At 47.2% G+C, this 27,992-nt stretch overlaps 1 protein-coding gene across 6 annotated transcripts in view; it reads right to left on the bottom strand.

Annotated features, from left to right (window-relative positions):
* FHAD1 (forkhead associated phosphopeptide binding domain 1) overlaps window positions 1-27,705 on the bottom strand; it is a 119,075-nt gene extending 91,370 nt beyond the window's left edge. For all 6 annotated transcript variants that reach the window (XM_020281623.2, XM_020281617.2, XM_075994253.1 and 3 more), the window contains exons 1-3: window positions 27,543-27,705; window positions 23,897-24,003; window positions 6,717-6,923 (exon numbers count right to left, since the gene is read on the bottom strand). In XM_020281623.2, the coding sequence (XP_020137212.2) occupies window positions 6,717-6,923; window positions 23,897-23,989 (300 nt within the window). In that variant the 5' untranslated portion in view covers window positions 23,990-24,003; window positions 27,543-27,705. The remainder of the gene's footprint in view (window positions 1-6,716; window positions 6,924-23,896; window positions 24,004-27,542) is intronic.
* Between the last annotated feature and the right edge of the window lie 287 nt (window positions 27,706-27,992).

The following is a 27,992-nucleotide window of genomic DNA, read 5'->3' as shown; positions in this document are numbered from 1 at the left end:
GGCCACATGCTGGGGAAGATACTGTAATGAGAAAACACCTGGATTTTTGCACACGGCCTTCTCTACCCCTGGACTTGGCCGACTTCGGTTCGGCCGTGCCAGACCGAGGGATAACGCATGAACGCCAAGCGGCAGCGTGGCTACGGCTGGGGAGGGGCGCGCTCTGCCAGGAGAGCCAGGACACAGCCGGAGGGTCCCTGCGGCTTCCGGGCCAGGTCTGTGTTGCTTCACCAGGATGCTCGGGCTTCCGCCTGCACTCCTGCCCCTGGTCCCCTGAGGCCGCGGCGTGGCCTGTAGACATCTGATGGCAATCTGTGAGTCCTTGCTGAGGACATCGTGCCTGAGGCTGTCTGTTGCCCCATGGCCTCCACTTCACTGGCCATGGGAAATTTCCTTTGATTAAAAATCTTTGTCTCAGCATTTCTCATCTCATCGGCGGCCCCCCAGGAGCTGTGAAAGCGGTTTGTTCAGAAGTGCCGCTGTGTTCGCTGGTCCTTTGTTCCATCCCCAGGAACTCACCCTGGTTACAGGCAAAGCCACATCCTTCTCAAGGACGGGGTTTGGCCAGGCAAAGTGGCCCACACCTTTAATCCTAGCACTCTGGGAGGCCGAGGCAGGAGGATCTTTTGAGCTCAGGAGTTTGAGACCAGCCTGAGCAAGAGTGAGACCCGTCTCTACTAAAAATAGAAAGAAATTAATTGGCTAACTAAAAATATATAGAAAAAATTAGCCAGGCATGGTGGCGCATGCCTGTAGTCCCAGCTACTCGGGAGGCTGAGGCAGGAGGATTGCTTGAGCCCAGGAGTTTGAGGTTGCTGTGAGCTAGGCTGACACCATGGCACTCTAGCCAGAGCAACAGAGTGAGACTCTGTCTCAAAAAAAAAAAAAAAAGTAATACCAGGGAGAACATTCCAAAGTTTTAAAAGAAAACTTTCCAGTTGAAGAAACAGGTAAAATTTATAACATACATTTGTTATATATATGTTACTATTAATGTCTAGTATATTTATCAGATATGTCAATATAATTATATTACTATACACATAAATGCATGTATGTGTATATTTAAAACCACATATTTCTAAGCACTATTTTAAAGAGGTAAAGAAAGACTGTTCAAAAGCTATTTTTTCTCCCCTTTTTTTTAATCCCTCAGTCAACTAAGTAAACTATTAACCACCACAGTTCCTGGAAGATCGTAAGGGCTCAATCAAAATAGTTCTTTTTCCCGTCCCCAAGGTCTCCCATCCTCTTTTTTTAGCTCCTCTTTCAGAAATTAGGTAAAATGAAAGAGGCGGTATATCATAGTGTTATGAGTGAAGATTGGTGAACTTTTTCTATAGAAAGCCAGACAGCAGGTATCTTTGGCTTTGTGTGTCACATGATTTCTGTCTACTCAGCTCTGCTGTTGGAGCCGGAGAGCAAGCACAGGCAACACCAAAATGAGTGTGCACGGCTGCGTTTCAATAAAACTTTAATTTACAAAAACAGGTGATGGTCTAGGTTTGGCCCTTGGGCTGTGGTTTGCCCACCTCTGGTTGAGAGCGTGGGATCCAGCATTCTATGGGATTGGTCCAGCTCCTTCCTCTGCCTCTTACCATAGGTGACCCTGACAAATGTGTTACTTTTTATGCCTCATCTTTAAAATAGGTATAATAACAGTTATTTCTTAACTGTGTGAGAGCCAAATGGAACAATACCTATAATGTACCTAGAATGCAAGCTGGCACATAGTAAATGCTCATTAAATGGTAGCCACCAGGCATTTATAATCATAGTCATCAAAAAAGAAACCAAAAGGAAGCAGTTGGATTAGTCCAGGGATGCAACAACCTCCCTGGTAAAAGGTCCGTGGAGGCAAATGCAGAAGCTCATAACTGAAATTGCATCTTCTGGCCTCATAGGTGGCTTTCGTTTTTACCCACCTGGCATATCGTCCCCCATTAGGTCCTCCTAGGTCGTCAGGGTGCTCTGGGCTGTTAGGAGAAGCCTCTTAGATTAGGCCTCAGGACTGGCCTTTAATTCTGGTTCTGGGACGTGTAACCTTGGGAAACTGATGTGTACCCTTGGGAAAGTCGCAGAGCTTCTTTGAGCATCAGTTTACACAATGATGGGGTGGTCCCAATGGCCTCCGTGAAAATTCTTTAGGGGGAGAAGGAGCCTGTGATTAGTGTGCACCTGCTTGGCAGAAATTGGAAACTGAAGCTCAGAAAGGTTAAGTAAGTGGCAGTTGGAATTTGAACTTGAACTTGGGTCTATCCTAGTTCAAAGCCTTTGTGTTCTTCACTGCATTCCAACAGCAGAGCTGAGCAGACAGAAACCATATGACACACAGAGTTAACGCAGCGAGCAGCAAGGCGTACGGGCTCAGAGAGGAAGCTCCTTATGCCACGCAGGGTGTCATGGGGTTGCAAGAGGGACAGAGGACCATGTCCAGAAGTCACATGGGAGTCTCTGGCTGGAATAGGAGCAGGACAGAGCAGGAGAAAGCAGATTTCCTTACCCAGCTGCTTTATGAGAACACCACCACTGTTAATAGGACAGCCTATGTTCACAGAAATCATAGGCACTAAAAAAAAAAAAAAAATCAACAAACAAAAATCATAATGGCAGGCACAATATGGCAGGCACACCTGACTTTGTGCCTTTGATATCACACGCCTGACACTTAGGCAGAGACTCTATGTAATTACTTAGCGGTTGCTTCAGGGCATTGCAAATAGCCCTGCAAGCGATGCCTGCACAACTGCAGGGGGCACCATCTGTGTGGCCTGTGCCACAGGTGGGGACCCTGGAGTTGTGCAGCAACGGTGGCCTTTGGCAAAAGAGGTATGACTTACAGCATGCAGTCCTGGGAGTGGCCTGGGTGCCAGTGTTCTCACTTTGTCAACCAAGAGGTTGTCTTTATGTTTTTCCACCTTGTTTGTCACTGTGGGTGATTTGTGTCCACCTGGCCGCTGGGGGGAGGTCCTGCGAGGTCCCCCGTCCGTGGGCATGCTCACGGGGGCGGTGGTGGCCGCTCGCGTGCTCTCTGCTTGGCTCCAAAGCTGAGCGATGAGCGCCTATCACAGGTGCCAGGCGCTGGTGGAGCAACCGACACACAGCGCCCGTCTGATGCCACAGTCAGCCCACACGGCAGGAACTATTATGGTCCCAATTTCACAGAAATGGGAACCGAGGCTTTGACAGGTGAAGCAACTCGTGCACGAGCCCACGGCTGGGAAAGAGCAGGGCTGGAACCGCACTGGGCAGCCCGACTTGAGCTTCAGGAGGCCACACACTCCACTGTGACACCCGCACGCACACGGGTCCCTAGCTTCTGCGCCCACTCCCCACTTGCTCATAAAACGGCGGTCACATCCCTCTCTATCTGTCACGGCCACCATGGGGCCTGACATAAATGTGTCCATTTACGAACTCTTTGTTGGGAAATGAACAGTTAACTCTGTAGCTGTTCGGACCATCTGCCCTGAAAGGAACAGGTCCTTGGAAACTCTACCCCGGGGGAAACACAGCTCCTCCGGGGGCCTCAAAATCAATCAGAAACAAGAGCAAGCAGGGATCGAGATGGCCACAAAATTCTTAGAAAAATGGGGCCCCAAAAATGAGATGAGATTTGATAAGAGACACTGTTCAATACCTCCCTTTTTTTTTTTTTTTAATAGTCCACAGGTAGAGTTCATGAGGCAAATGGAAAGTGAATCCATAGGAATGCAGATCCATAGGAATCCGTAAGGATCCACAGGGCTGCCCTAGCTTGGGCCTGCAAAGGACTCCCTCCCTTCATCAGCGGGAGCTCAGAGGGCGCCCGGATGGTCTGAGAGGGAGCAGGGAGCACTTCCCCGAGGGTGGGGCGGGGATGGGGGTCTCCCGAGGAAAGCCCGGCAGAGACAGGCTCGGGCTGCCGTGACGTGCCCGGGGCACTGGCCAGTGGAGCACCTGCCCGGCTGCCGGCCGTCCCCTGGGCAACGAAGCCCCACGCAACTGCATGTGGAAATAAGAATTAAAAAAATTCAAGTACGGCTAAGTGACTGTAAAAGTTCGTTTTGCTATATTTGAAAACCAGTTGATGAGACTGCTCCAGCTAGCATGAGACTAAATAGTTTTCCCCTTGCTGTTATCTGCAAGTAGAGACAGAGTTTAATTTGCACTGACCAGCTGTGTGACGCAGTGCAAGTTACTTAACCCTTCTGAGCTTTAGGTTCCTTATCTATAAAATAGAGATCACAATAGAGCGCTGTCCTGGGCTGTTGTAACATTAAATAAGAGAAAGCAAGTAATTTGCTTGTTAGTGGTTCTTCCCGCTAACATCACAATCTCATTGTAATAACTCTACAGGTTTCATTGTCTTAGGCAGTGTCCCCTTGCACCTTCAATAGCCAGAGGGAGAGATCTTTACCACTGTTTGCCATACATGTGTGATTAAAACAAAGTCCCCTCTTCACATTTGCACACTTAAGTTTATAGCTGCTTTATTCCCAATAGCCATGAGCAGGAAGCAACCCAAGTGACCATCAACGGATGTATAGATAACAAAGCGTGCTCTATCCATGCAATGGAATATTATCCAGCCTTAAAAAGGAAGAAAATTCTGACAAATATTGTATGATTTCACTTACACAAAGTGCCTAGCATAGTCAAATTCAGAGGCAGAAAGTGGAACGATAGTTGTTAGGGGCTGCTGGGTTGAGGAAAGAACAGGGAGTCCTTGTTCAATGGATACAGTTTCAGCTTTGCAAAATGAAAAGAGTTCTACGGATGGATGATGGTGATGGTCGCACAACAACGTGAATGCACTTAAAGCCACTGAATTGTACACTTAAAAAATGAGCAAGATGATAAATTTTATGTTATGTGTATTTTAGCACAATCTAAAAAATAAAAAAGGCCAAGCCTTTTTAAGTAAGCCACCATACTTAATAATCCCAGCACTCTGGGAGGCGAAGGTGGGAGGATCGTTTAAGGTCAGGAGTTTGGGACCAGCCTGAGCAAGAGTGAGACCCCGTCTCTACCAAAAAGAGAAAAAATTATCTGGCTGTGGTGGTGTGTAGTCCCAGCTACTCGGGAGGCTGAGGCAGGATTGCTTGAACCCAGGAGTTTGAGGTTGCAGTGAGCTATAATGATGCCACGGCACTCTAGCCAGGGCAACACAGTGAGACTGTCTCAAAAAAAAAAAAGAAAAAAGAAAAAGAAAAAGAAAGAAATAAAGAAAAAAAGAAAATTTAAAAACACAATAAAAAGTTAAAAACAAACAACTGAAGTATCTCAGAGGTTTCTTTTGCGAGTGGAGTGATAGAAATGTTCCGAAAGTAGATTATGGTAATGGCTGCACAACTCTTCAAAATTTATTGACTCATACACTTAAAATGGGTGAAGTTTATGTTATATAAATCGTACTTCAATAAAGCTGTTTAAAGCAAGCAGGCAAACAAATGTCACGTTCATGAGGAAGACTCGTGGGAGTGGAGGCTGTGCCCGCGTCTTGCGTGTAGTGACGGTTTTACGGGCGCATTCATATGGCCAAATCTATCCGACTATGCACTTTAAACATGTGCGGTTTTATTGTGTATCGTTTATACCTCAATAAAGCTGTGTTTTTTTTTTTTTTGCGACAGAGTCTCACTTTGTTGTCCAGGCTAGAGTGAGTGCCGTGGCGTCAGCCTAGCTCATAGCAACCTCAAACTCCTGGGCTTGAGTGATCCTTCTGCCTCAGCCTCCCGGGTAGCTGGGACTACAGGCATGCGCCACCATGCCCGGCTAATTTTTTATATATATATCAGTTGGCCAATTAATTTCTTTCTATTTATAGTAGAGACGGGGTCTCGCTCTTGCTCAGGCTGGTTTTGAACTCCTGACCTTGAGCAATCCGCCCGCCTTGGCCTCCCAAGAGCTAGGATTACAGGCGTGAGCCACAGCGCCCGGCCTAAAGCTGTGTTTTTAAGAAGTAGTGCAGTATTCCAGATAAGAGTGAACCCTTATATTTTATTAAACATGGTCTCTTCTGATGGGCACTTAGGTTTCAAATTTTATGGCACTATAAAAATACTTCCATAAATATCTTTGTGTGAAACAAAGAAAAATACAGATATTGGTTGTGTGTCCTCCCCCTCCCCCGCTGGCAAGGCACAAATTCAGAATTTCCTGGGGAGGGGGCCGGGGAACCTGTAATTTTATTGAACATTCCTCCCAGATTCTTGTAATCAGACATATTAGGGAGACAGGCCCAAACTTCACAGAGGTGGATTTTTCAGGCTATCGTGTGTTGAGCCTCTACTTACACCTCTGAGTTTCAGGCTTTACAGACATTCTTTCAGCGCCATGCACCATCGAGAAGGAAGAGACCCAGACGTGCAAAGAACCCTGGCCCAGGTCAGGGTAGGAAGCAGCAGAGCGCTGATCTGCCCAAAAGGAACGTCTGTCTCTGTCCCTCTCTGGCACACGCCCGCTTGCCCCTCCTGGCACCAAGCTGCATGGTTTCAGTGGATGGCCACTGTGCAACCCCTGCATGTAACTCCACAAAACGCCCAGGAGAGGGCGCCAAGACCCTCCTCCCCGGGACCTGCCCGGACGGACGGTCTGAACTTCCAGGGTTGAACCGTGCAGCTGCCATTCGTGTGCACAGCGTGAAATCACAGCCACGCCGCTCTGCTGTATTTGAGCGCCCGGCTGCACCGAAGGCGACACCACCCCTTTACCCCGCAGTGGCCCAGACTCACCTGGGGCGGGTTTTCGATGACCAGTTCATAAGTCAGCCCTGCAGAGCCAAACCTCAGGATGTCTCCAGGTATAAGCTTCACGGCCACATTCTGAATGTGGCATTCGTTGACAAACGTGCCATTGCGGGAATTGAAGTCCTGGAGAACAAAGCTGCACTCGGCCTCATTATACTCAATGAGCGCGTGGTGGTTGTCGATGTCAGGGGACTGAAACAGAGGGGGAGGGAAGCTGTAGCCATGAAACGAGTTAACAAGTGCTCGCTGGGTGCCATGTGCTAGGTGCTTTACCTGTGTCACCAAGCTGATGGCACCACGATCCTCATTTTAAAAGGAAGATGCTGAGGGATCAGAGAGGTTAAGTGACTTGCCCAAGAATACACAGCTAGTGCATGAGGGAGCCAGGATATGTGCTCTGTCTGACACCAGATCTGGGGACGAGTACCCGAGGTGTTGGGTGGAGTGGATTCTCCACTCCAAGGGTGGAGAATCAGGCAGCACAAAGGCAGAGAGAACTTGGGGGAGTCTTATTGGGCATCTACCCAGGGAATTGGCCAATTTCCATTTCCCTGACCCCACACAGTGTCACTCAATGGCAGGACAGGAAGCAGAAATGCCCCAAACACAAACCACAAAGGCCAGGCAACAAGTGCCAAGTCCATGGAATAGGGTATGTATAGTTAAGGAGTTATTGTAATTCATTTATTTGTCTGTTCTATATTCATTTTTAAAATAACACGTTTTCCCTAAATTGCAGAAAGTGAGAAATAGAGAAAAGCAGACATTACAATCGCTGATAATCCTATCCCCCAAGGGTAGTCATTGTTAACATTGTGCTTCACCATCCTCCCAGGCCTTTTTCTATGCTGACATTCTTTCTAAAATATTTTAAACAAAGTTAATCATACTGTACATACGCAGTTTTACAACTGCCTTTTAAAAACCTAGATAAATAATGAACATTTGCCCATGCAATTACTTATTTCTATTGCTTCTTAAAGCTACTCAGAACTTGTCTAACCAAAGATGATTTACTTTTCAACAGGGGGCTTGGTGTGCCCAGGTTTCCGGAAAGGAAAGGGGCCAGTGTGTCTGTGAATTGGCGGGAGGGGACAGAAACTCCTCTGTCATTATACTTTAATAAGAAGATTGGGCAAAGCTCCGCAGAAGGAAGTAACACCACATTCCCCTGGCCCTGGAAATGTCCTGTCGGCAAGCTGCAGGGCATGTTGAAGTCTTTGTCTTCTAAGTGCATGGGCTGCCAGACACCCACTAGCCTCAGACTCTGCAACTGCTTTCTAAGTTTATCTCCTCAGAGGGCTCCATCCCGCTTTCACGCAAAAGAACTTGCGCTTAGACATCTAAAGTCTCACAATGTGATAATAACCAATAGCTTATATTAATAATGGAATATTTTAATATGTATTATATAATAGAGTAATAATATAACATATTAATTAAACATTCAAATTTCCTCTTCACAACAATCCAGAGATAGTTTCCCATTTTGTAGACGCAGAAACTGAGGCACAAAATGATTGAATTTCCCCAAAGTCACCAGCTTGACAAGGCTGGTTTGTTCCCAGGTTTGCCTGACTCAAAGTGCTTTGGCATCCAAAATATGAAAACACAAAAAAAGCTGGAGTAGCTATGTTAATTGCAGACAAAGCAGACTTCAGAGAAAACTATCAGGGATAAAGAGAGGCATTAAATAATGATGAAGGGGCCAAAATTCTTCAAGAAGACGTAACAATCCTCAATGCACCTAACAGAGTGCCGAAATACACAAAGCAAAAACTGAAAAACTATCACAGTGGACCTGTCTATTTGTCTTTGCAGCTCTATCAGTTTTTGCTTTGTGTATTTCGGCACTTTGCTCAATCTTCTTATTAAAGTATAATGACAGAGGAGTTTCTGTCCCCTCCTGCCAATTCACAGACACACTGGCTAGGGTCCCTTTCCTTTCCGGAAACCTGGTCATACCAAGCCCCCTTTTGAAAAGTTCAGTGGCTCACGCCTGTAATCCCAGCACTTTGGGAGGCCAAGGTGGAGGCCAGGAGTTTGAGACCAACCTGGGTAACACAGTGAGACCCTGTCTCTACAAAACAGTAAAAAAAATGAGCTGTGAGTGGTGGCACACAGCTGCAGTCCCAGCTACTCAGGAGGCTGAGGGAGGAGGATCAATTGATCCCAGGAATTTGAGGTCACAGTGAGCTATGATTAGGCCACTGCACTCCAGCCTGGATGACAGAATGAGACATTGTGTCTCTTAAAAGAAAGACAAAAAAGGAAGGAAGGAAGGAAGGAAGGAAGGAAGGAAGGAAGGAAGGAAGGAAGGAAGGAAGGAAGGAAGGAAGGGAGGGAGGGAGGGAGGGAGGGAGGGAGGGAGGGAGGGAGGGAGGGAGGGAGGGAGGGAGGGAAGAAGGAAGGAAGGAAGGAAGGAAGGAAGGAAGGAAGGAAGGAAGGAAGGAAGGAAGGAAGGAAGGAAGGAAGGAAGGAAGGAAAGAAGGAAAGAAAAGCAATAATCAAAGCAAGACATTCTGAATGACACCACAAAATGGGACCAGCCTCGGCCCCACACCAGGCCAAGGGTGTGTTCCGGATTGCCCAGTTACACGCTGCCTCCCGCATTCTGACCATTTCAGACACTGATGTTGGTCAGGAGCCCTGCTGCTAATGCAGGCTGAGAGTATAAGCTCCACCCCGCCGAGCTGTCTCACTATGAGATAAACTGTCGTTTTGTTTTTATCATTATTAGCAGCTAACATATTTTGAGAGCTTCCGTGAACTGGGCCCTGCCAAAGCGCGCTGTGTTCATTCCCTCATTTAATCTGCACAGTAGCCCCGTACGGGGAGTTCTATTATCGCCCCAATATTACAGGTGAAGAAGCTGAGACTCAAACGGTGAAGTGAGAGAGCAGCATTACCCTGACGCTAAAACCAGACAAAGACATTACGAGAAAACTGCAGACCGATATATATCCCTAACGAATATTGATGCAAAAATCTTCAACAAAATATTAGCAAACAATTCAACAGCTCATTAAAAGGATTATACACCATGACCAAGTCGGATTTATTCCTGGAACGTAAGAATGGTTCAACATATGAAAATCAATCAATGTAATACACCACATTAACAGGATGAAAGGGGGAAAAAAACACATGATCATTTCAATTGATGGAGAAAAATCATTTGACAAAATTTAACACTCTTTTTTTTTTTTTTTTTTTTTGAGACAGAGTCTCACTTTGTTGTCCAGGCTAGAGTGAGTGCCATGGTGTCAGCCTAGCTCACAGCAACCTCAAACTCCTGGGCTCAAGCAATCCTCCTGCCTCAGCCTCCCGAGTAGCTGGGACTATAGGCATGCGCCACCATGCCTGGCCTATTTTTTGTATATATATTTTTAGTTGGTCAATTAGTTTCTTTCTATTTTTTAGTAGAGGCTGGGTCTCTCTCAGGCTGGTTTCGAACTCCTGACCTTGAGCAATCCACCTGCCTCAGCCTCCCAGAGTGCTAGGATTACAGGCATGAGCCACCACACCCGGCCTAAAATTTAACACTCTTTCATGAAAAAACACTCAACAAACTAGGAATAGAAGAAAACTATCCCAACATAATAAAGGCTGTATATGAAAGCCAACAGCTAATATCATACTTGGTGGTAAAAGACTAAAAGCATTTCCTCTAAAACCAGGAACAAGGCAAAGACGACTACCCTTACTACTTTTGTCTAGGTAGTACTGGAAGTCCTAGCCAGAGCAAGTAGGCAAGAAAAAAAAAAGCCATTTACAATATTCCAGAAGTAGGGCCACCTGTAATCCCAGCACTTTGCGAGGCTGAGGTAGGATTGCTTGAGCTCAGGAGGTTGAGGCTGTACTGAGGTATGATGGCACCATTACACTCCAGACTGGGTGACAGAGTGAGACCCCATCTCAAAAAAAAATTCCAGAAGTAAAGTCATCTCTGTTCTCAGACAACATGATTTTATTAATATATGTAGAAAGCCCTAAAGATTCCACACAAAAAAACTTGTTAGTATTAATAAATGAATTCAGTAAAGTTGCAGGATACAAAATCAGCATAAAAAAATCAGTGGCATTTCCATATACTAATAATGAACAATCCAAAAAGTAAATTATGAGAACAATTCCACTTACAGTAGTATCAAAAAGAATAAAATATTAGGAATAAACTTAACCAAGGATGCAAAAGACTTGTACATTGAAAACTTTAAAATGCTGCTAGAAGAAAGTAACGAAGACACAAATAAATGGCAAGACATCCCATTCTCACAGACTGGAAGACTTAATATTTTTAGAATGTCAATACTACCCAAAGTGACCTAACAGGGATTTAATGCAATCCTTCTTAAAATCCCAATGGCATCTCTTTTTCAGAAATAAAAAGAAATTCATCCTAAAATTCATCTCAAAGGGACCCAGAATAGCCAAAACAATCTTGAAAAAGAAGAACAAAGTTGGAGGTTTCATACTTCATGGTTTTAAAAGTTATGAAAAAGCTAAAATAGTCAAAACAGTGTAGTACTAGTATTTACACCAGACAGATAGAACAGTGACATAGAATACAAAGCCCAGAAGTAAACCTTTGCACATACGGTCCCTTGATTTTTGACAAGGGTGTCAAGACCATGCAGGGGAGAAAGGACAGTCTTCAACAAACAATGCTGGGAAAACTGGATATCCACCTGTAAAAGAATGAAATGGGGCCCCTACTTTACATCATAAACAAAAATTAGTCCAAATGGATTGAGTATCCAAACGTAAGTGCTATAAAACTCCTGAAGGAAAACACAGGGGAAAAGCTTCATGACATTGGACTTGGCAATGATTTCTTAGGTATGACTCCAAAAGCACAGGCAACAAAAGTAAAATTAGATAAACTGGACTACATCAAAATGAAAACTTCCATGCATCAAACGACACAACCAATGCAGTGAAAACTCATCTATGGAATGGGAGAAAATATTTATAAATCATGCATCTGAAAAAGAGTTATTATCAATAATATAAAGAACTCCTACAGCTCAGCAACAACAAAAATAAACAATCTTATTAAAATATGCAAAAGACTTGAATAGGTATTTCTCCTAAGAAGATATACAAGATAGGACAAGATGCTCAACATCACAATCATCAGGGAAATGCAAATCAAAACCACAATGAAATACTCACACCCATTATTAGGATGGCTGCTATTTAAAAAAAAAAAAAAAATCCCAAAACCAGATAATAAGTGTTGGCAAGGAAGTAGAGAAATTAGAATCCTTGTGTATTCTTGTTGGGAATGGAAAACGGTGCAGACACTATGGAAAATAATATGGTGGTTCCTCAAAAAATTAAAAATATAATAGAATTATCATGTGATCCAGCAATTCTACTTCTGGGTATAATTCAAAAGAACAGCAAACAGGGCCTCAAAGAGATATTTGTACACCCATGTCCATAGCAGCATTATTTACAATAGCCCCAAAGTGGAAGCAACCCAAGTGTCCATCAACAAATGAATGGGTACACAAAATGTACTATTAATACATACATACAATGGAATAGGTTCCGGTTTAAAAAGGAAGGGAAATCTAATAGTTGCTACAACATGGATGAACCCTGAGAACATTATGCTAAGTGCAATAAAGCACCCATAAAATGCAGAGCGTGATTCCACTTATGTGAGGTACCTAGAGTAGTGGAAAGCAGAGGAACAGAAAGTGGAGTGGGGGTTGCCATGGCCCGGGGCAGGAGGAGTGGGGTATGGAGTTTCAGTTTTGCGAGATGGGAAAGTTCTGCAAATTGGTTGCGCAACAATGTGAATATACTTAACATTACTGAACTGCATACTTAAAAATGGCTAAGATGGTACATTTTATATTATGTGTATTTTACCAGAATTTTTTTTTGAAAAGGTGAAGTGACTCACCCAAAGTCAAGATGCCAGCACCTGAAAATATCAGGACTTGAACCCAATCTAAAATCTGGATCCTTGACTTGTATCCTATGCTTTTTCAAGTAGAGTGATTTCGTAATGAGAGAGGAGGGGATGGAACTGAATATAGAAGACAAATGCATTTTTTTAAAAGCCTCTGGTGTTTAAATATGTTATTAACGTAAACGGTGAGCCTATGAAACACTGAGACTTTAAAACCTCCACTAACAACAAACGTCCTCTCTACGGAGCACTGTGCTTCCAGGAAGCCTCCCCGAGAGGCTGGTTGGGTTGCAAGGCCGCTGCCAGGCTCAAAACATATCTGGAACCTTCCTTCGGAGCCCAGCCGGTTTTCCACCTCGCATCCTCTGGAACTGGGAAGTCCACTCTCTGACATAACCTCCCCTCCTCCCTTCCCCAGCTGGGTCCCTGCTCAGGGTCCCTGCTCAATCTTGCCAGCTCCTTCCAGCCCATCTCAGCCCCACTTCCCAGCGCCTCACCCTGCGGATCTTGAGCCTGGTCCAGTCTGGACGGGCTGCCCCCATCCCATGGGCTCCCAGCCACCAAGTCCTGGGCTTCTCCTTCCGAGTCGCTGGTGACCTCCTCTGTCTTCTCCTCCCCTGCCCGCCATTGTCTTCCTGATCCTCCCTCTTCCTCCCTGTCCCCTCTGGGTGCCCCTCCCCACCAGCTCCTTGCCTTCTGGTGTCTGGTTGGGTTTGGCCCAGAGAGATCAGGGACTGGGGCAGGGAGGAGGGAGACTGCTGGGACATTTATACCCCAGCTCCCCCACCGTGGGGTCACCATGGGCTGGCTGGGACTCCACCAGAAGCCATAGCTCCTGCCAGCTCTCTCCTCCAGCCCTCTAGCTCTCCGGGTTCCAGGAACTGTCCCCCTCAGGCCTGGGAGCTCCTCACTCCCGCTGCCTCTGGGCGCTGCTCGATTGCTTGCGGTTTCTCTAAATCCTGTGTCCCCTGCAAGAGTCCCCTTATTAAACTCACCTTGGTCACTCTGCACCCTTTGAGTGTGGCCTCTGCTCCCAGCCATCACCCGGACTTCCCAGCATGGAAGCTCCCAGTATGACCTTCACGCCCCCTTCCCTCAGCCACCAGGGCTCCGTGCCATCATGCCTCATCCCTCCCACCCTGGCGCTCCCTGCACATCACCATCCTCCGTCCCACCAGGACCACCGCGACTTCCACCCTCCCTAGGCACCTGCTCGCCGCCGTCTCCCCTCCTGAACATGCCTGCCCTCCCCCGGTCCTTTCCTCTAACGTCAGACTGCTCCGGGAGCATTCCTGTCCCGAGTCCTCAACCCGCTGCCCTCCGGGTCTTCCTCCACCAGCCCTCACAACAGTCACCGGCGGCCTCCTGGGGGTTCTCAGCCTCCCTGGCCTGGTCTCTCGGTGGCACGTGGACTTGTCGTCAGAGGCAGGCGTGTGGCCTGGTGGCTAAGGTGGCAGGAAGGCAGGAGAGCATTGTGGTCGTCAGACCACTTTCAAGGTGGGCGCCTGAGTCCGGCTCTCCTACTTCCTAACAATCTGACCTTGGGCAAGGGACCTGTTGAACCTCAGTTTCCTCATCTGTAAATGGGGATAACAACAGAACAGCCCTTAGGAGTTTGCGGTGAAGAATAAACGAGAACATACCTATAAAAGCACTTGGAAGAATATTTTGGCACATATAACAGATGTGAAAATGCTCACAATTATGAGCCAAAGGATGGGCTCTGGAGTTAGAAAGCCTTAAGTTCAAGTCCCATCTCTGCCACTTTCCCACTGTGCAGCCTGGGGCAATTTCGTTGCCTCTCTGAGGCTGCTTCCTATGCTGCAAAAATGAGTTTGATAAGCTGCTGTACCTTACAGGATTGACGAAAGACAGTTTGGCAAAATTTTCAATATGGCTGGATAACATTTTTGAAATTAGCAGGTGTGTGTGTGCATGCACAGGTACGTATTTTTATTTTAGAGATGGGGGTCTTGCTATGTTGCTCAGGCTGGAATGCAGTGGCTATTCATAAGCACGATCACAGCGCACTGCAGCCTTGAACTCCTGGACTCACGTGATCCTCCTGCCTCAGCCTCCCGAGGAGCTGGGGCTACAGGCGCATGTTTGTATTTAATCATATTTCTTTTTACTTTTTGGTCCTTGGCCATCCGCCCCCGACCCCCATGCGTCGCTGCCTTAGGAAAGGGATGCAATGCAGAAGGAGTAAAGACTGGGGTTTCCGAAAGAATCAGGATGCACAGAAAGGGCCGGGGCTCCGGTGAGTGGGCGAGGCTGGGAGCGAAGGGAAGGAGGAAGCCCGGCCGCGTCCCTCCTGCCAGCGCGAGCTCACCCAGCGTCCCCGGAGTCCTGAGGAGCAGGCCAGCCCTTCACGGGTGGCTCTGAGCGCCCCCAGCCTCAACCCTGACAGGGAGGGGAGATCCGCGAGTCCCACGTGGTGGAGATTCTGCGACATGCCCGGCACACTGGGCGTGGGGAGGACGCTGCGCTGAGACGGTGAGCGCCGCGTGGGCCCCTCGTCAGGCACTCGTGGCCGGGTAGCGAGTGCCCGTGCTCTACACCCACCTGGACGCCCTCTTTTCCTGAAGCTCCTTGTCCCCACACGGCCCCAGACTGCCTGAGCATGAGCCCCGGCCCCCCTCGTTCTCCCTGTGTGACCTCGGGCGGGCTGCCTAGTCTGCCTGTGCTGCAACTTCCCCATCTGTAAAAGGGGGGAAATGACAGGCCCTGCCTCTAGGGTCGTCAGGATGATTAAATGAGTCAAGACACAGGGAAGTGCAAACAACAGTGCCTGGCACAAAGTCGGCGTGCAGGAGATGGTAGTGATAGCGCTGCCCTGCCAGCTCATCTGCCATATCTCCACACCGCCAAAGCTCTCCCGGCCGTCCCACAACACCACCTACCCCCACGGCAGGGTCCCAGCAAGAGGTGACAGTAACTGGGGCCGGCAGGATGGTCCCTCAAATAGGTCCACGTCCGGATCCTAGAACCTTCAAACATGCTACATTATATGGCAAAAGGGATCGTGCAGATATAATAAAGATTACTAATCAGTGACATTAACACAGGGGGATTGTCCTGGATTATCCAGGCGGGGCTGATCCAATCGCAGGAACCCTTAGAAGCAAAGGACTGAAGCTGAGAAGGGCCAGCAAGAAGTGGGGGCCTCAGCCCCGTAACTGCACAGAACTGAAGTCCGCCAGTGGGCCTATAGGCAGCCCCCGAAACCTCGAGAGAAGAGCCCGGGTGACCAAAACCTTGATTTTGGCCTCAAGTGACCAAGGGCAGGGAATCGGCTGAGTCTACCCAGACTTCTGACCCACGAACCTGTGAGATAATAAATGTATGTTGTTTTAAATAGAAAAACGAATACAATAACCAAAATCCACTGTGATATATACCACGTGGCAGGCACTGCCCTGAGCGCTTTGCGATGATTCAGTCTCGTGACACAGTTACTGCAGGGTCCCGTGGCACGCACACAGAGGCTGCTGCCCAGCACGGCGGGGTAACTCGCCTGCGACCCCACAGCTCAGCGGGCAGAGCCGGGACCGGAGCAGGGGTCCCGTGCCCAGTCCACGCCCTTGACCGCCCTGTTCCAGAGCCGCTCTGCGGTTCTGCGCCCACCTGGTCTGCCTGCGCCCTCAAAACGACAATCGATTCCTCCCCAGATGAAAAGCCGTCTGAGGAGGAGGTTCCATCTGCCAAACAAGTTAAACGTCCGACACCTGGCCTGGCCCTCGGGGCCTCTCCTCACGCTGGCGCCAGTGCCGTCAGCTGTTGTCATGCCATGCCGGGTGGCTCGCACGCGCCTCCGGGCCTTTGCACACGCCGTTTCTTATGCCTGGAGTGCCCTTTCCTGCCTGCTCCGCCTGGCAAGTCCCAGGCTTCTCTTTAGAGAGACGCTCAAGCCTGAGGAGCTGTCCCCGACGGCCCAGACAGGATCCTTGAGGGTCCCCCGCTGCAGCCCTGGTGTGCCTCTTCCCAGAACACGGAGCAGCCTGGGTCAACATTTCCTCTTTACCCAAATTGCACACCAGAGGGCGCCGCCTCGGCGTGTCGTATCAGTGAGAATCACAAAAAAATCCAGCGCGTTGTCCTGCAGATTAACCTCATTTAGGGTTCCAAACTCTGGAATCTCCCTCGGTTAGTCACTGCCTTATTATCTCAATTAACTCACAAGAAACTTCAGACATTGAGATTTTTGGATGTTCCTCAAAGCCAAATTTACACTCAAATCATGAAGCATCTTTCCCTAGAAGCTTTGAGCCAGCCCCACCATCCCCGACTAGCTGTGTGATTTGGGGGGAGCTACTTAAAACTCCTGAGCCACAAGTGCACATCTTTACATGAGGATAATGATGACAATAGCAGTTCCCACCCCATACGGCTGTTCTGAGGGTGCAATCCAATAATACACACGCAGCATGTATGTACGCAGATCACTCAGATAAGATCACGAGAGATACCTAGTAATTAGTCTACGCAGGGGAGCCGTAACTGTTTGTATTATCTGTGCTCGTCAAAACATTACAATCTTCCACCTCACACCCATTAGGATAACTACTATAAGAAAGAAAGGGAAAAAAAAAACCCAAAATAACAAGTGTTGGTGAGGATGTGGAGAAATTGGAACCGTTGTGCACTGTTGCTGGGCAGATAAAACGGTACAGCCACTGTGGAAAACAAAATGGCGCTTCCTCAAAAAATTAAAAATAGAATGACCATATATATCATCTGGCAATTGCATTTCTGGGTACGCATCCTAAGAATTGAAAGCAGGGTCTTGAAGAGGTATTTATACAACCATTTTCATAGCAGCATTATTTGCAACAGCCAAAAGGTAGAAGCAACCCAGGGTCCATCAACAGATGAATGGATAGACAAAACGTGGTCTGTCCACTTAATGGAATGCTACTCAGCCTTAAAAATGAAGGGGACAGAAAAGGAAGGCAATGCTGACACAATGCCACCGTGCGGATGAACCTTCAGGACATTATGCTCTGTGAGATAAGCCAGTCACAAAAAGACAAACACTGCATGATTCAACTTGTCTGTACCTACAACAGCCAAATTCAAAGAGATGCAAAGTTCAGAGAAAAAGGCTAGATCATAATCTTATTTTTATTGCGGTAAAATACACATTAACATAAAATCTAACACTTCCATTTTTAAGTGCACAGTTCAGTAGCATTAAGTGCACATTGTTGTGCAACCATGACCACAATCCACCCACAGAACTCTTTTCATTTTGCGAAACGGAAACTCTGTACGCATTAAAGAATAACTCCTGCTCCCCTCTCCCCTGTGCCTGGCAGCCACCATCCTTCTGGCAGGAAAGGAACTTTCTGTGTCTTTGAAGGAGGGCGCCACCTGCTGGAGGACAAACGCCACCACCCAGAGCACACCCCCAGGGCTGAGTGTGCGAGCACAACTGAGGCAGACGGAAGGGCAGACAACGGGACTTGCCCCACGCCTGCGGTGGATTTTGTCGCAGGCCCGAGGTGGCTGGTAAACATCTTTATCCAGCCCCACCTGTCACCTCTCCCAAAACGGAGGGATTCACTCCTAAGAGAAATGCTAGTTAAAATGACATGGACACCATATTTCGCCTGTTAGCTGAGCAAAGATGGAACAGGTGGGAATGGCGCTCTGCCGGGGAGGGGCGCACCCACTGCCGGTGGACACCAGCCCTGTGAGCCCTCGCTGCAGGGCAACGTGGCGCCACCATCGGAGCCACAGACGCAGCCGCCCTTTGACACAGCACGTGGCCGTGTCCGGGAAACACGGAAGTAAAAGGCAATCAGTGCAGCACTGTTTGATGATAATAAAAAGATAATGACGTGGGCTCCGATGGCTCTTTTATTACAGGCAGCCCAGAAGTGGCAGGTGCCAGGCAGAGCGATGAGACTCGCTGGGCTGGATGGGTCCTGGTGTGTTTGCTCCCTCAGTCTTGCGCCCTGACCCTCTGATGTCACATGGGAAGGGGCTGATGCGTGCTACAGCCACGTCCCCCGGCGGGAAAGGAACCAGGTAGCAGGACTCTGGCCACGAAGGGTGGAGGCGCAGCAGCACCAGCATGGCCTCCCTCCCCCTGCGGTTGTGTCCTTTGCTTTTCTCCTTCATCTCCGCCCTCCCAGCCGGCACTGGGCTCAGGTGCACAGGGAGTCCTGAAACCTGCCCGGTGCGGGGCGGGCGAGGCGCTGGGCAGGGCTCAGCTCTCTCCTCCCTAACCTTTGCTTCTTTTCCTCAAACAAAGTTTATGGATATAGTAGACAAAGAGGAAAACAAAAATAAAAACAAAAACAAGCAGGAGGGGCTCCCTCTACATTGGAAGGGAAGGTGCCCTGGAGACGGAGCAGGGAGGGAGGGCATGCGGGCAGGGCTCTCAAAGTGTGGCACCGGAGCATCTCCGTGGGGACTCCCCCACGCGGAGCCTGAACCTGGGGAGCAGAGAAACGGGCAGATCCTGGGCCCACCCAGACCCGCCGCGCCAGAACAGCTAGGCCTTCCTGTTTAACGAGCACACTAATGCCCCTGAAACATCTAACCACCACTGGCTTGCAACGTGTCTTCATTTTGGATGAATTGAGCCCCCTTCTTATCAGCATTTAAATAACGGCCACATCCAACTATGAAAATGATGGTTCACAAGCCACGTCACACCATAGGGATCCGAATCCACACGGCCTAGCTCTGAAATGAGCGCAGCCAGCGGCTGGGCACGGGGAGAGTCTAAAAGGCACTCCTGACTTCCAGTCTGCAGGAGGCCAGAGCGGCCATTTCAAAGTGCAGGCTCCCGCTTGCTGGAAATCCTGCAGTGCCTTCTTCCCGTCACTCTTCAGATAAAGACTGAAGTCCTTATGGTGGCAGGAAGCAGTCCTGCCTGCCTCTTAGCTCTCCCCTTTCCCACTGTGACTTTTGCACACACTGGTTTTCTTTCAGTTTATCAGGCTCACTAGAAGCTCCTCTACCCCAGGGCCTTTGCACATGCTGTTCCTTTAGTACCGCAATGTTGGCATGTAACTATTCCACTTCTGCGGGATCCTTCGGCCCATGTCTCTCTCTCCTTGAAGCTTCCTGATTGCAGGGGCCATGTGTGATTCCAGCCATCGCTGTATTCCCAAGCTTGCCTCTTATGCTGGGGCTCCAGGTAAATATTTGCAGAATGAATGAGTGATAACAACAGCAAAAACGGGTTTCTAACCAGTGGGGGAAACTAGGTGAAGGGTATAACTTCAAAATAAAGGCTTCCTATTGCCATCAAGGAACCAAACTCCTTACAGGATGCAGAAAAAAGTCCGGAGGGCAAAACCCTGCAAATATCAATATTGACTGTGCCCTGAGTCATATGATTACAAAGTGACTCTTATTTTCTTCCCTATATGCTGCTTTCTCCCAGTTTTCAAAAAACAGTAAGCATGCAACTACCTTCCATTATCAGAAAAGGTAAATGGTTTCAAAATATAACATCAACAATCAAAATAATATGTCAGCCTTGCAAATGAGTATAAACCTTTAGCAGCAAGGCTACCTGTTCTTTAGGATTTATCCAGGTAAACAAACAATCCTTTTTTATTTGCTAAGTGTGAGAGCTGGGTCATTTCAAGGCTGATTTTTTTTTTTAGATTCCCAAGCTTTATTTAGTGGAATAACTTGTAGTGTAACAAATAACACGAATGATACATTGATTGTTGAATTATTACTCAGTGTGGCCTGCAGCTGATCAAGCACGATTCTTTGGGCAATCAGAGAGCCCAACCAAGGCGGCAGACGGGCACTTTCCATCTCGTCATATCTTACAAAACTAAAAAGCACTGACATGCCTGTAGGTTTCATTTCTACACAACAGACCTGAGTCCCCATATCCCTTCTTAAAGCAGATCTCCTCTCCCAAATCGATTTAAGCTTTGGGAGGAGGGTTTGTCGAAGAGAAGATATAAAAACCCATTAAAAGTTTATTCACGAGGCATTTGGCAATTCACGTTTCATCTGTTCTCTAGGGAGCCAGCACAAGCTCATGCTCCTGGAAATGCAGCTGATTCCTTCATAAATCAATGTGACTGTTGCTGATGGTGGTGACTTACTTTTTAAACTAAGGCCAAGGAGCAGTAAGCAGTCAATTATTTTTATACAATAAATGTGACTCAACTTACGACTATATAATAATTTCCCTCTTCAGTTCCCTTTTCCAAGCAGTCTGTTAATGTCGGTGGGTACCCATCTCAGCCCTGCGTACCCCTGAGAGTTCTCAGTCGCCACTGCACAAGACCATAGTATGACCGTGGTGTCCTATACTTAGCACCCTGTGCCGGCACTTTCTATGCACTTTTCTCATTTCATCCCCACAACCACCATGGGGAGGTTAGGGGTTCACAGACAGGGAAAATGAGCTCAGAGTGATTAAGCAATTTTCTTGAAGTCACACAGCCAGAAAATGGCCTAAAGAGATTCAAATCCAGGTCTGTCTATCTCTAAAGCCTGTGCTTTTAAAAACTACTATGGCTTTTTAATATCTTAATCAGTTTCAAACAGAGATCCTTGTCTCTGCCTTGGCCATACAGGAAGTAAAACAACCTAAAGTCTGTCTCTTATTGTGATACAGAAGAAATTGCAATTCTTTTTCTGTGTTTTTCCCACTTTGTGCACTGAACGGTTTGTGGTTTTTGTCCTTGTAGGGAGACTACATTGTGGATGAGCGTCTCAAGTGGAGGTACGTTCAGTTATTCTTAAATCTGTAGAGTTTAGGACAAACACCCTCAGAAAACTAGAAATAGAGGGGGAACTTTCTTACGTCAATAAAGAACATCTACAAAAACCTCATAGTTAACATCATATTTAACGGTGAAAGACTGAATGCTTCCTCCTGAAATCAGAAACAAAGCAAATAATGAAGATTTACACTGCACCCACCACTCTTATTCAACAGACAACTGGAAGTCCTAGCCAAGACAATATTGCAAGAAAAGGAAATTAAAGGCATACAGGTCAAAAAGGGAAAAATAAAACTGGTCTTATTTGCAGATGACATGGTTATTTACATATAACATCACAAGAAATCTACAGAAAACCTTCTAGAAAATTCAGTTACAGTTGCCAGATAGCCCCTAAGCATACAAAAAAATCAATTGTATTTGAGTATCCATTACTTTGATAAGCAAATAAAAATAAAAATTAAAAAAAAATCAATTGTATTTCTGTATACTGGCAATGAACAGGTATATACTGAACCTAAAAGTATACTACTATTTACCATAGCTAACAAAAAAAAGAGAAACACTTGAGTGTAAATCTAACAAAACATGTGTAGGAGTTGTATGCTTAAAGCTACAAAAACACTCATGAAGGAAATCAAAGAAGACCCTAGAGCAGTGGAGAAACACGCCATATTCACAGATTGGAACATAGCACAATAAAATATCAATTCTTCCCATATTGGTATTGGGTTTAAATACACTTTCTATCAAAATCCCAGCAAGACATTTTGTAGATAAAGACAGATTTATTCTAAAACTTACATGGAAAGGCAAAGGAACTCGAATAGATGAGACAACTTTGAAAAAGAATGATAAAATGGGAGGCATCACTTTATCTGATTTAAGACATATATAGCTATAGCAGTCAAGATCGCATCATACTGGAGGAGGGAGAGACGCATAGATCACTGGAATATAACAGAGAACTCAAAACTAGCCCCCACACAAGTGTAGCCCAATGATTTTTGACAAAAATGCAAAAGCAATTCAATGGAGAAAGGACAAGCTTTTCCAGAAATGGTGCTGCAGCAACTGGCTATCCATAGCCAAAAAAAATGAACCTTGGCCTAAACCTCACATTATATACAAAAATTAACTCCAAATCGTTCATAGATTTAAATATAAAACGTAAAACTATAAAACTTTTAGAAGAAAATCTTCAGGATCAAGAACTTGGTGAACTGTTCATAGACATGACACCAAACAGAACAAAAACCTCAGTCTTAAAAAAAGTCACTCTGCCGAGCACAGTGGCTCACTCCTGTAATCCCAGCACTTTGGGAGGCCAAGGTAGGAGGATTGCTTGAGTCCAGGAGTTCAAGACCGGCTTAAACAACATAGTGAGACTCTGTCTCTACAAAAAACAGAAAAATTAGCCAGGCGTGGTGGTGCACGCCTATAGTCCGAGCTATTTGGGAGGTTGGGGCAAGAGGGTCGCTTGAGCCCAGGAGTTTGAGGTTGCAGTGAGCTATGACGATACCACTGCACTGTAGGTTGGGCAAAAGAGCAAGAACTTGTCTCAAAAAAGAAAAGTCACACATTGTATAATTTCATTTATATAACATTCTTAAAATGACACAATTACAGAGACAGAGAACAGATTAGTGCTTGCCAGGGGTGAAAGATGTAGGTGGAAGAGGTAGTATGGCTATAAACGGGTATCTCAGGGGGGATCTTTGATGATGGAATAGTTCTGTATATCAATTGCTCAGCATGAATCTGCATATGTGCTAAAATGACACAGAATTACACATACTGTACCAATGTCAAAATCTCCTGGTTTCAATATTGTTATAGTCACATAATACGTAACCATTGGGGGAAACTGGGTGAAGGGAATAATTTCCAAATAAAGAGTTTAAGAAGTCTATTGTCTGAAAGAAACATGCTTTGCATAGTGATAAAGAAATTCCACTGCATTTCTCTTTCCATTTCAATATTTTAACCCCCTTTAAAATATAAAAAGGCCCAAAGCCACTGTTACTATTCTTTCTTCTTTCTTCCAACTTCCTTGGCTGTCACTGAGCTGAGGCTTTGGACCCAACCACAGCTAATTCAGAGAATGAAATGAGATGAAAGAAGGCAGAGGCTAAGCCCAGGGCACAGCCTGATTTACTGCTTGGAGCTCTGTGGGCTCCTGGGGCTCCAGGGGGCCACAACCGTCCCAAGGGGCTTTGGAAGCGAGAGTGGCCTAGCCCAGAGCAGGTGCAGGTCCAAGCACCGGCCCTGTGCCCACCTCCCAAACCACCCCATCAGATGTGTTCTGCAAGGGACAGAGGGCACAGCACATTCTGCACTGTGCTCAGCTTCACTACTTACACCAGGGAAACACGGCACACTGAGCAACTGGTTATGGGTAGCACATGCAGGAGAGATGCGGCTGTTGTGTTTGCAGAGAGAGTGGAGCCCACATAACACCAAGGACTGCTGGGGGGTGGGGGCTGGAGACAGGTGGGGAACAGGGGGGGAAGAGCTCTTACCTGTAAAACAAGGTCAGAATCTTCATGCCTCCCAATTGTAGTGCTTTTATTTAGGACAAAAAAGCCATCTGCGCTCTTTAGATAGGCTTTCATTCTCTCTGTTTTCCCTACATAAGGTTTTCAGAAAGAATTTTGTTAGAAAAGTACAGTCCTCTAAGTATTCAGCAACATCACACTTAGAATGAATGAAATACACCAGACAGTCATGTCTAAAGGGAGAAATCAGCGGAGGTAGGAGTGCATAGATGACTTAATGATCACAATGGCAATTCTGCATGTTTTGAGACTATCTGTTCTAACAGTGATATCTAGCATAGAAGAGCTGGGTTCCGATAATCAAACAGAGGACATTTCTTAAATAATTCAGGGCACAAACAAACAAAAGCTAAAACAGCCAACAGCAAATCTGAATCTCACTGATAATTGCTCTCCACCTTCCATTCAGCTTAGTTTGAGGTTAGTTACCTGACATATCAAGTGTTCAATTTCAATATTCCTAACCCACCGCTTACTGGCTCTGTGACCTTGGATGAGTTACTTATTCTCTGTGCCTCAGTTTCCTCTTCCATAAAATGGGTTTTGTGAGAATTAAATATAATGATGCATGTGAAGGATCTAGAATGGTGCCCGACACACACTGAACACTCATTTACACAACTTCTATTACTGTTGTTAACCTTGGCTTCTCAAACTGTAATCCAAGGAACCCTAAGCTTCTTTAGAGCTTTCTAAAGAGGCAGGCATTGAAGAAGCAGGCACTAGATGACACTTGCTTTTTAAATCACTGCAGTTCTTTATATGTTTAGTTAGAAAAAAAAAGGATGATTTCTAAACACAAAGTACCAAGATTATAGCTTGGTAATGTAATCAGGACCCTGCACATATTCCCCCAACCTTTTACTATGAAAATGTCAAACATACAGGAAAGTTTAAAGAAGTGGGTGGTGAACGCCCATATACCCACCACGTAGATTCTACAATTGCCATTTTGCTACATTTGCTTTCTCACATACCTATCCATCTATCCATTCACCAATCCATTTTATATTTTGATGCATTTCAAAAAGAGTTCTATACATACTTTTCAAAACCAACACTTCAGTGACTTCAGAAAATTCTAAAATGTTGACAATAATTCATCTTGATGCTTGAATTCTAATTCTAATTTGAGATGTGCAAGTACACGGTGTGACAGCCTCCCTCCCAATGCCATCTCAAAGAACAACAATCCTTATCCTTTCAGCTGAAAAGCCACTGAAATGCACAGGTATTGGACTATGGATAAAAGCAAAAATCATCTAGTTGTGACAGTGTGACAGTATAGACCCTCGGGGCCGGTTCTGCCTCTCATCATTATCTCTATCATCATCATCAACTGAGTCCCTAATAAGTGCCAGGCACTTATCCTTGAATACATGATGACTCTTTTCATTGTCAGAACAACCTTGTTGTAAGGCAGGTATCATTATTGTCCCTACTTTACAGATGAAGAAACTGAGACTCAGAGGGGTGAAGGTCACCCAGCAGTAATGGCAGGGAGGGGACTCTGAGCCTTTGTATGTCACTAGCTAGTGTACAATCCTCAGACAGCTCAACTTTTCCCATCTCTACTGCTGCTGAGTGAGGCAGGGGTGGGTGGGGGAAGGGGTTGCACTGTTTGCTTACACTTGGGACATGCAATAACAAAAAGTCCTTGAAACAAGGATTCTCTCCTCTGAAAGGAAGAAAGGACCCTACCTGAGGGTATGAGAAATAGAATAAGCCAGACAGTTTGTTTGTAAACTCTAAAGTCTATGGGAAGCCCCTCCACTCCCACAAATATTGACACTTTCATATCATGAGAAATAAATTTTATTGTTAAGTTCACTGTCACTAATAGAGGGGGAAAGACATTTCCTTTTCCGAAAGAACCATGCCCTGTTGCCATTAAATTGCCTGAGTTATTAATCTTCAACTGCAGAGGACAACATCATCAAGCACCACATTCAAGCCTAATTAATCTAAAATGAACTTGCGAGAAATGTCTCTTCTGTGGGGAAACCACAGGAAATGCCACCAGAGTAAATTCCCAAACTCGAATGATTTGCTAATTTGTTTTTTAGCTCTTCTCCCAGATGTTCCCACGGCTGGTGCCTTCTCTCTGCTCAGGCGTCCCCTTGTGGTAAGCACCTGACCATCGTGCCTAAAGGCATCTTCCAGTCACTTCACTGTCTAGCTTGCATATGTCATGGCTGTGGTTCCTTCCTTGGACTTACTGTTCTCTGCCATTTTCTTGTTCCTTTATTTAGTGATGTGTTGTTTGCTGTTTGTTTCCCTTTCACTACAATATCTGTTCCAAGACAGCTGGGATCGTGTTAATTTTGCTAAAAGACAACGCTCCATGGGTTTCTTATGTTTGTACCCATCTTCAAAGCAAAGACAGATTTATTTTATTTTATTTTTTTACAGGCAATCTTTCCAAGGACATTTGAGGGCAAACATCCTGGGAGGATAGCCAGTAGTGTCCCCCTCCAGGGCAGAGGGCAGATGAGTTTATGAAAAAGATAATGTCTCTTTCCAGAGTAAAGGTTGGGCAGGTTTGCTAACAGTCCCTTTAAAAGACTGAGGTTTCCTGAGCTTGGGGTTTCTTGGCTGGGACACAGACTCACTGTGTGCATAGCTTCCACCTGGGCTGTTCTGCATCACCTGAGGGGCTTGCAGGGCAAGGGGAACCCGTGCAAATGGTGCTGTGTATAACAAAGTCCTTTGTCTCTGACCTCAGAGTCTCTAGTCTTCTCCCAGAATCCCTTAAGCAGGGGCAGGCTAACTTGTTACAAGCTTGCAAGTAGGGTAAAATCTCAGACCCTTGGCAGGTCCTGACAGTTTTGTTCATGACTCCGCCTCTAGCTCCCAGCCTGACAGCTAGAAGGCGCTCAGTAAATACTTGCTGAATGAATGAAAGTACAAAAGGACGCCTTAAAGTAAGCCCTTGCAGCCTAAGAATCCTTGATGACTACTTTTCATTTTTCCCTTCAGTATTTATCCCATGTGACATTTCAAAAAACTTAAAGTGTATTTGCTATTGCTCCACCTTAATCTTGCCCTGTGCAGTCACCTGCTTGCCTGAAAACACTGGAAAACGATGTGAACGTGTGTGCTAAACCCTGTAAATTAGTTCTCAACGCCATAGAGCACCCAGCGTAGTAAAGAACAAGAGAGCTTCCATTACTTGCACGCACCCCTGACCACAGATGGCTGAGAACTGAGCCTCCAAAGCACAATTTCTACTGAGGACTACAAGGTCTCAAGTGTCCTGGGACCTGTAGAAGTTCCTCAAGGTCATACGCGAGAGGGGAGAGGTTAGAGGTCAGGTAAGGGGGTCTCTCCGACCACTGGGTGGGCAGCAGGGGCGCCCTCCTGACCCCAGCTGTGCCCCACGGGGCATCCGAGAGAGGAGGCAGGTGCCCAGGTGGGGCCTAAGGCCCAGGCGGGCCCCCTCCGGGGCGGGGCGGGGCGGGGGCTGCACTGAGGCAGGAGGGGTCGGTGTCCGGGCAGCCCCCGGGTGTTGGTTCCCGCCCCGAGCCTGGGTCGGAGAGGAGGGGCCGAGGGAGCACCCTCCTCCGCCCGCAGCCCCGTCCCGGCCCGCCCGGCCCCGCGCCGCACTCACCTGGCGGGAGGAGGAAGCCCCCGCTCCGCCCTCGGCCGAGAGCCCCGCCCGCTCGGGAGGCGCGGGGCCAGGTCCCCGGCTAGGCCGCCCGGCCGCGCTCCCGCGGAGTCTCCAGCCCGCGGCCCGCACCCCGCGCGCCCGCCCGGCTGTGTACGCGCGTCGCCATGGCAACGCCGCGCCCGGCCCGCGGTGAGGGGCGTGGCCTGCGCGGCGGCGGGGCGCGGGCGGCTCCCACGGGCGCAGTCGCCTGCGGGTGCCGCCGGGGCTCGCCCACCAGGCGTCGCAGCTGGGGAAACCGAGGCTCGGCGGTCGCGGGAGCGGCCCACCCGGCGTCGCAGCTGGGGAAACCGAGGCTCGGCGGTCGCGGGAGCGGCCCACCCGGCGTCGCAGCTGGGGAAACCGAGGCTCGGCGGTCGCGGGGCTCGCCCACCCGGCGTCGCAGCTGGGGAA

Source organism: Microcebus murinus, chromosome 2 (assembly GCF_040939455.1).
Source record: "Microcebus murinus isolate Inina chromosome 2, M.murinus_Inina_mat1.0, whole genome shotgun sequence".
Lineage (NCBI taxonomy): Eukaryota > Metazoa > Chordata > Mammalia > Primates > Cheirogaleidae > Microcebus > Microcebus murinus.
This window is presented reverse-complemented; position numbering and strand designations above follow the sequence as displayed.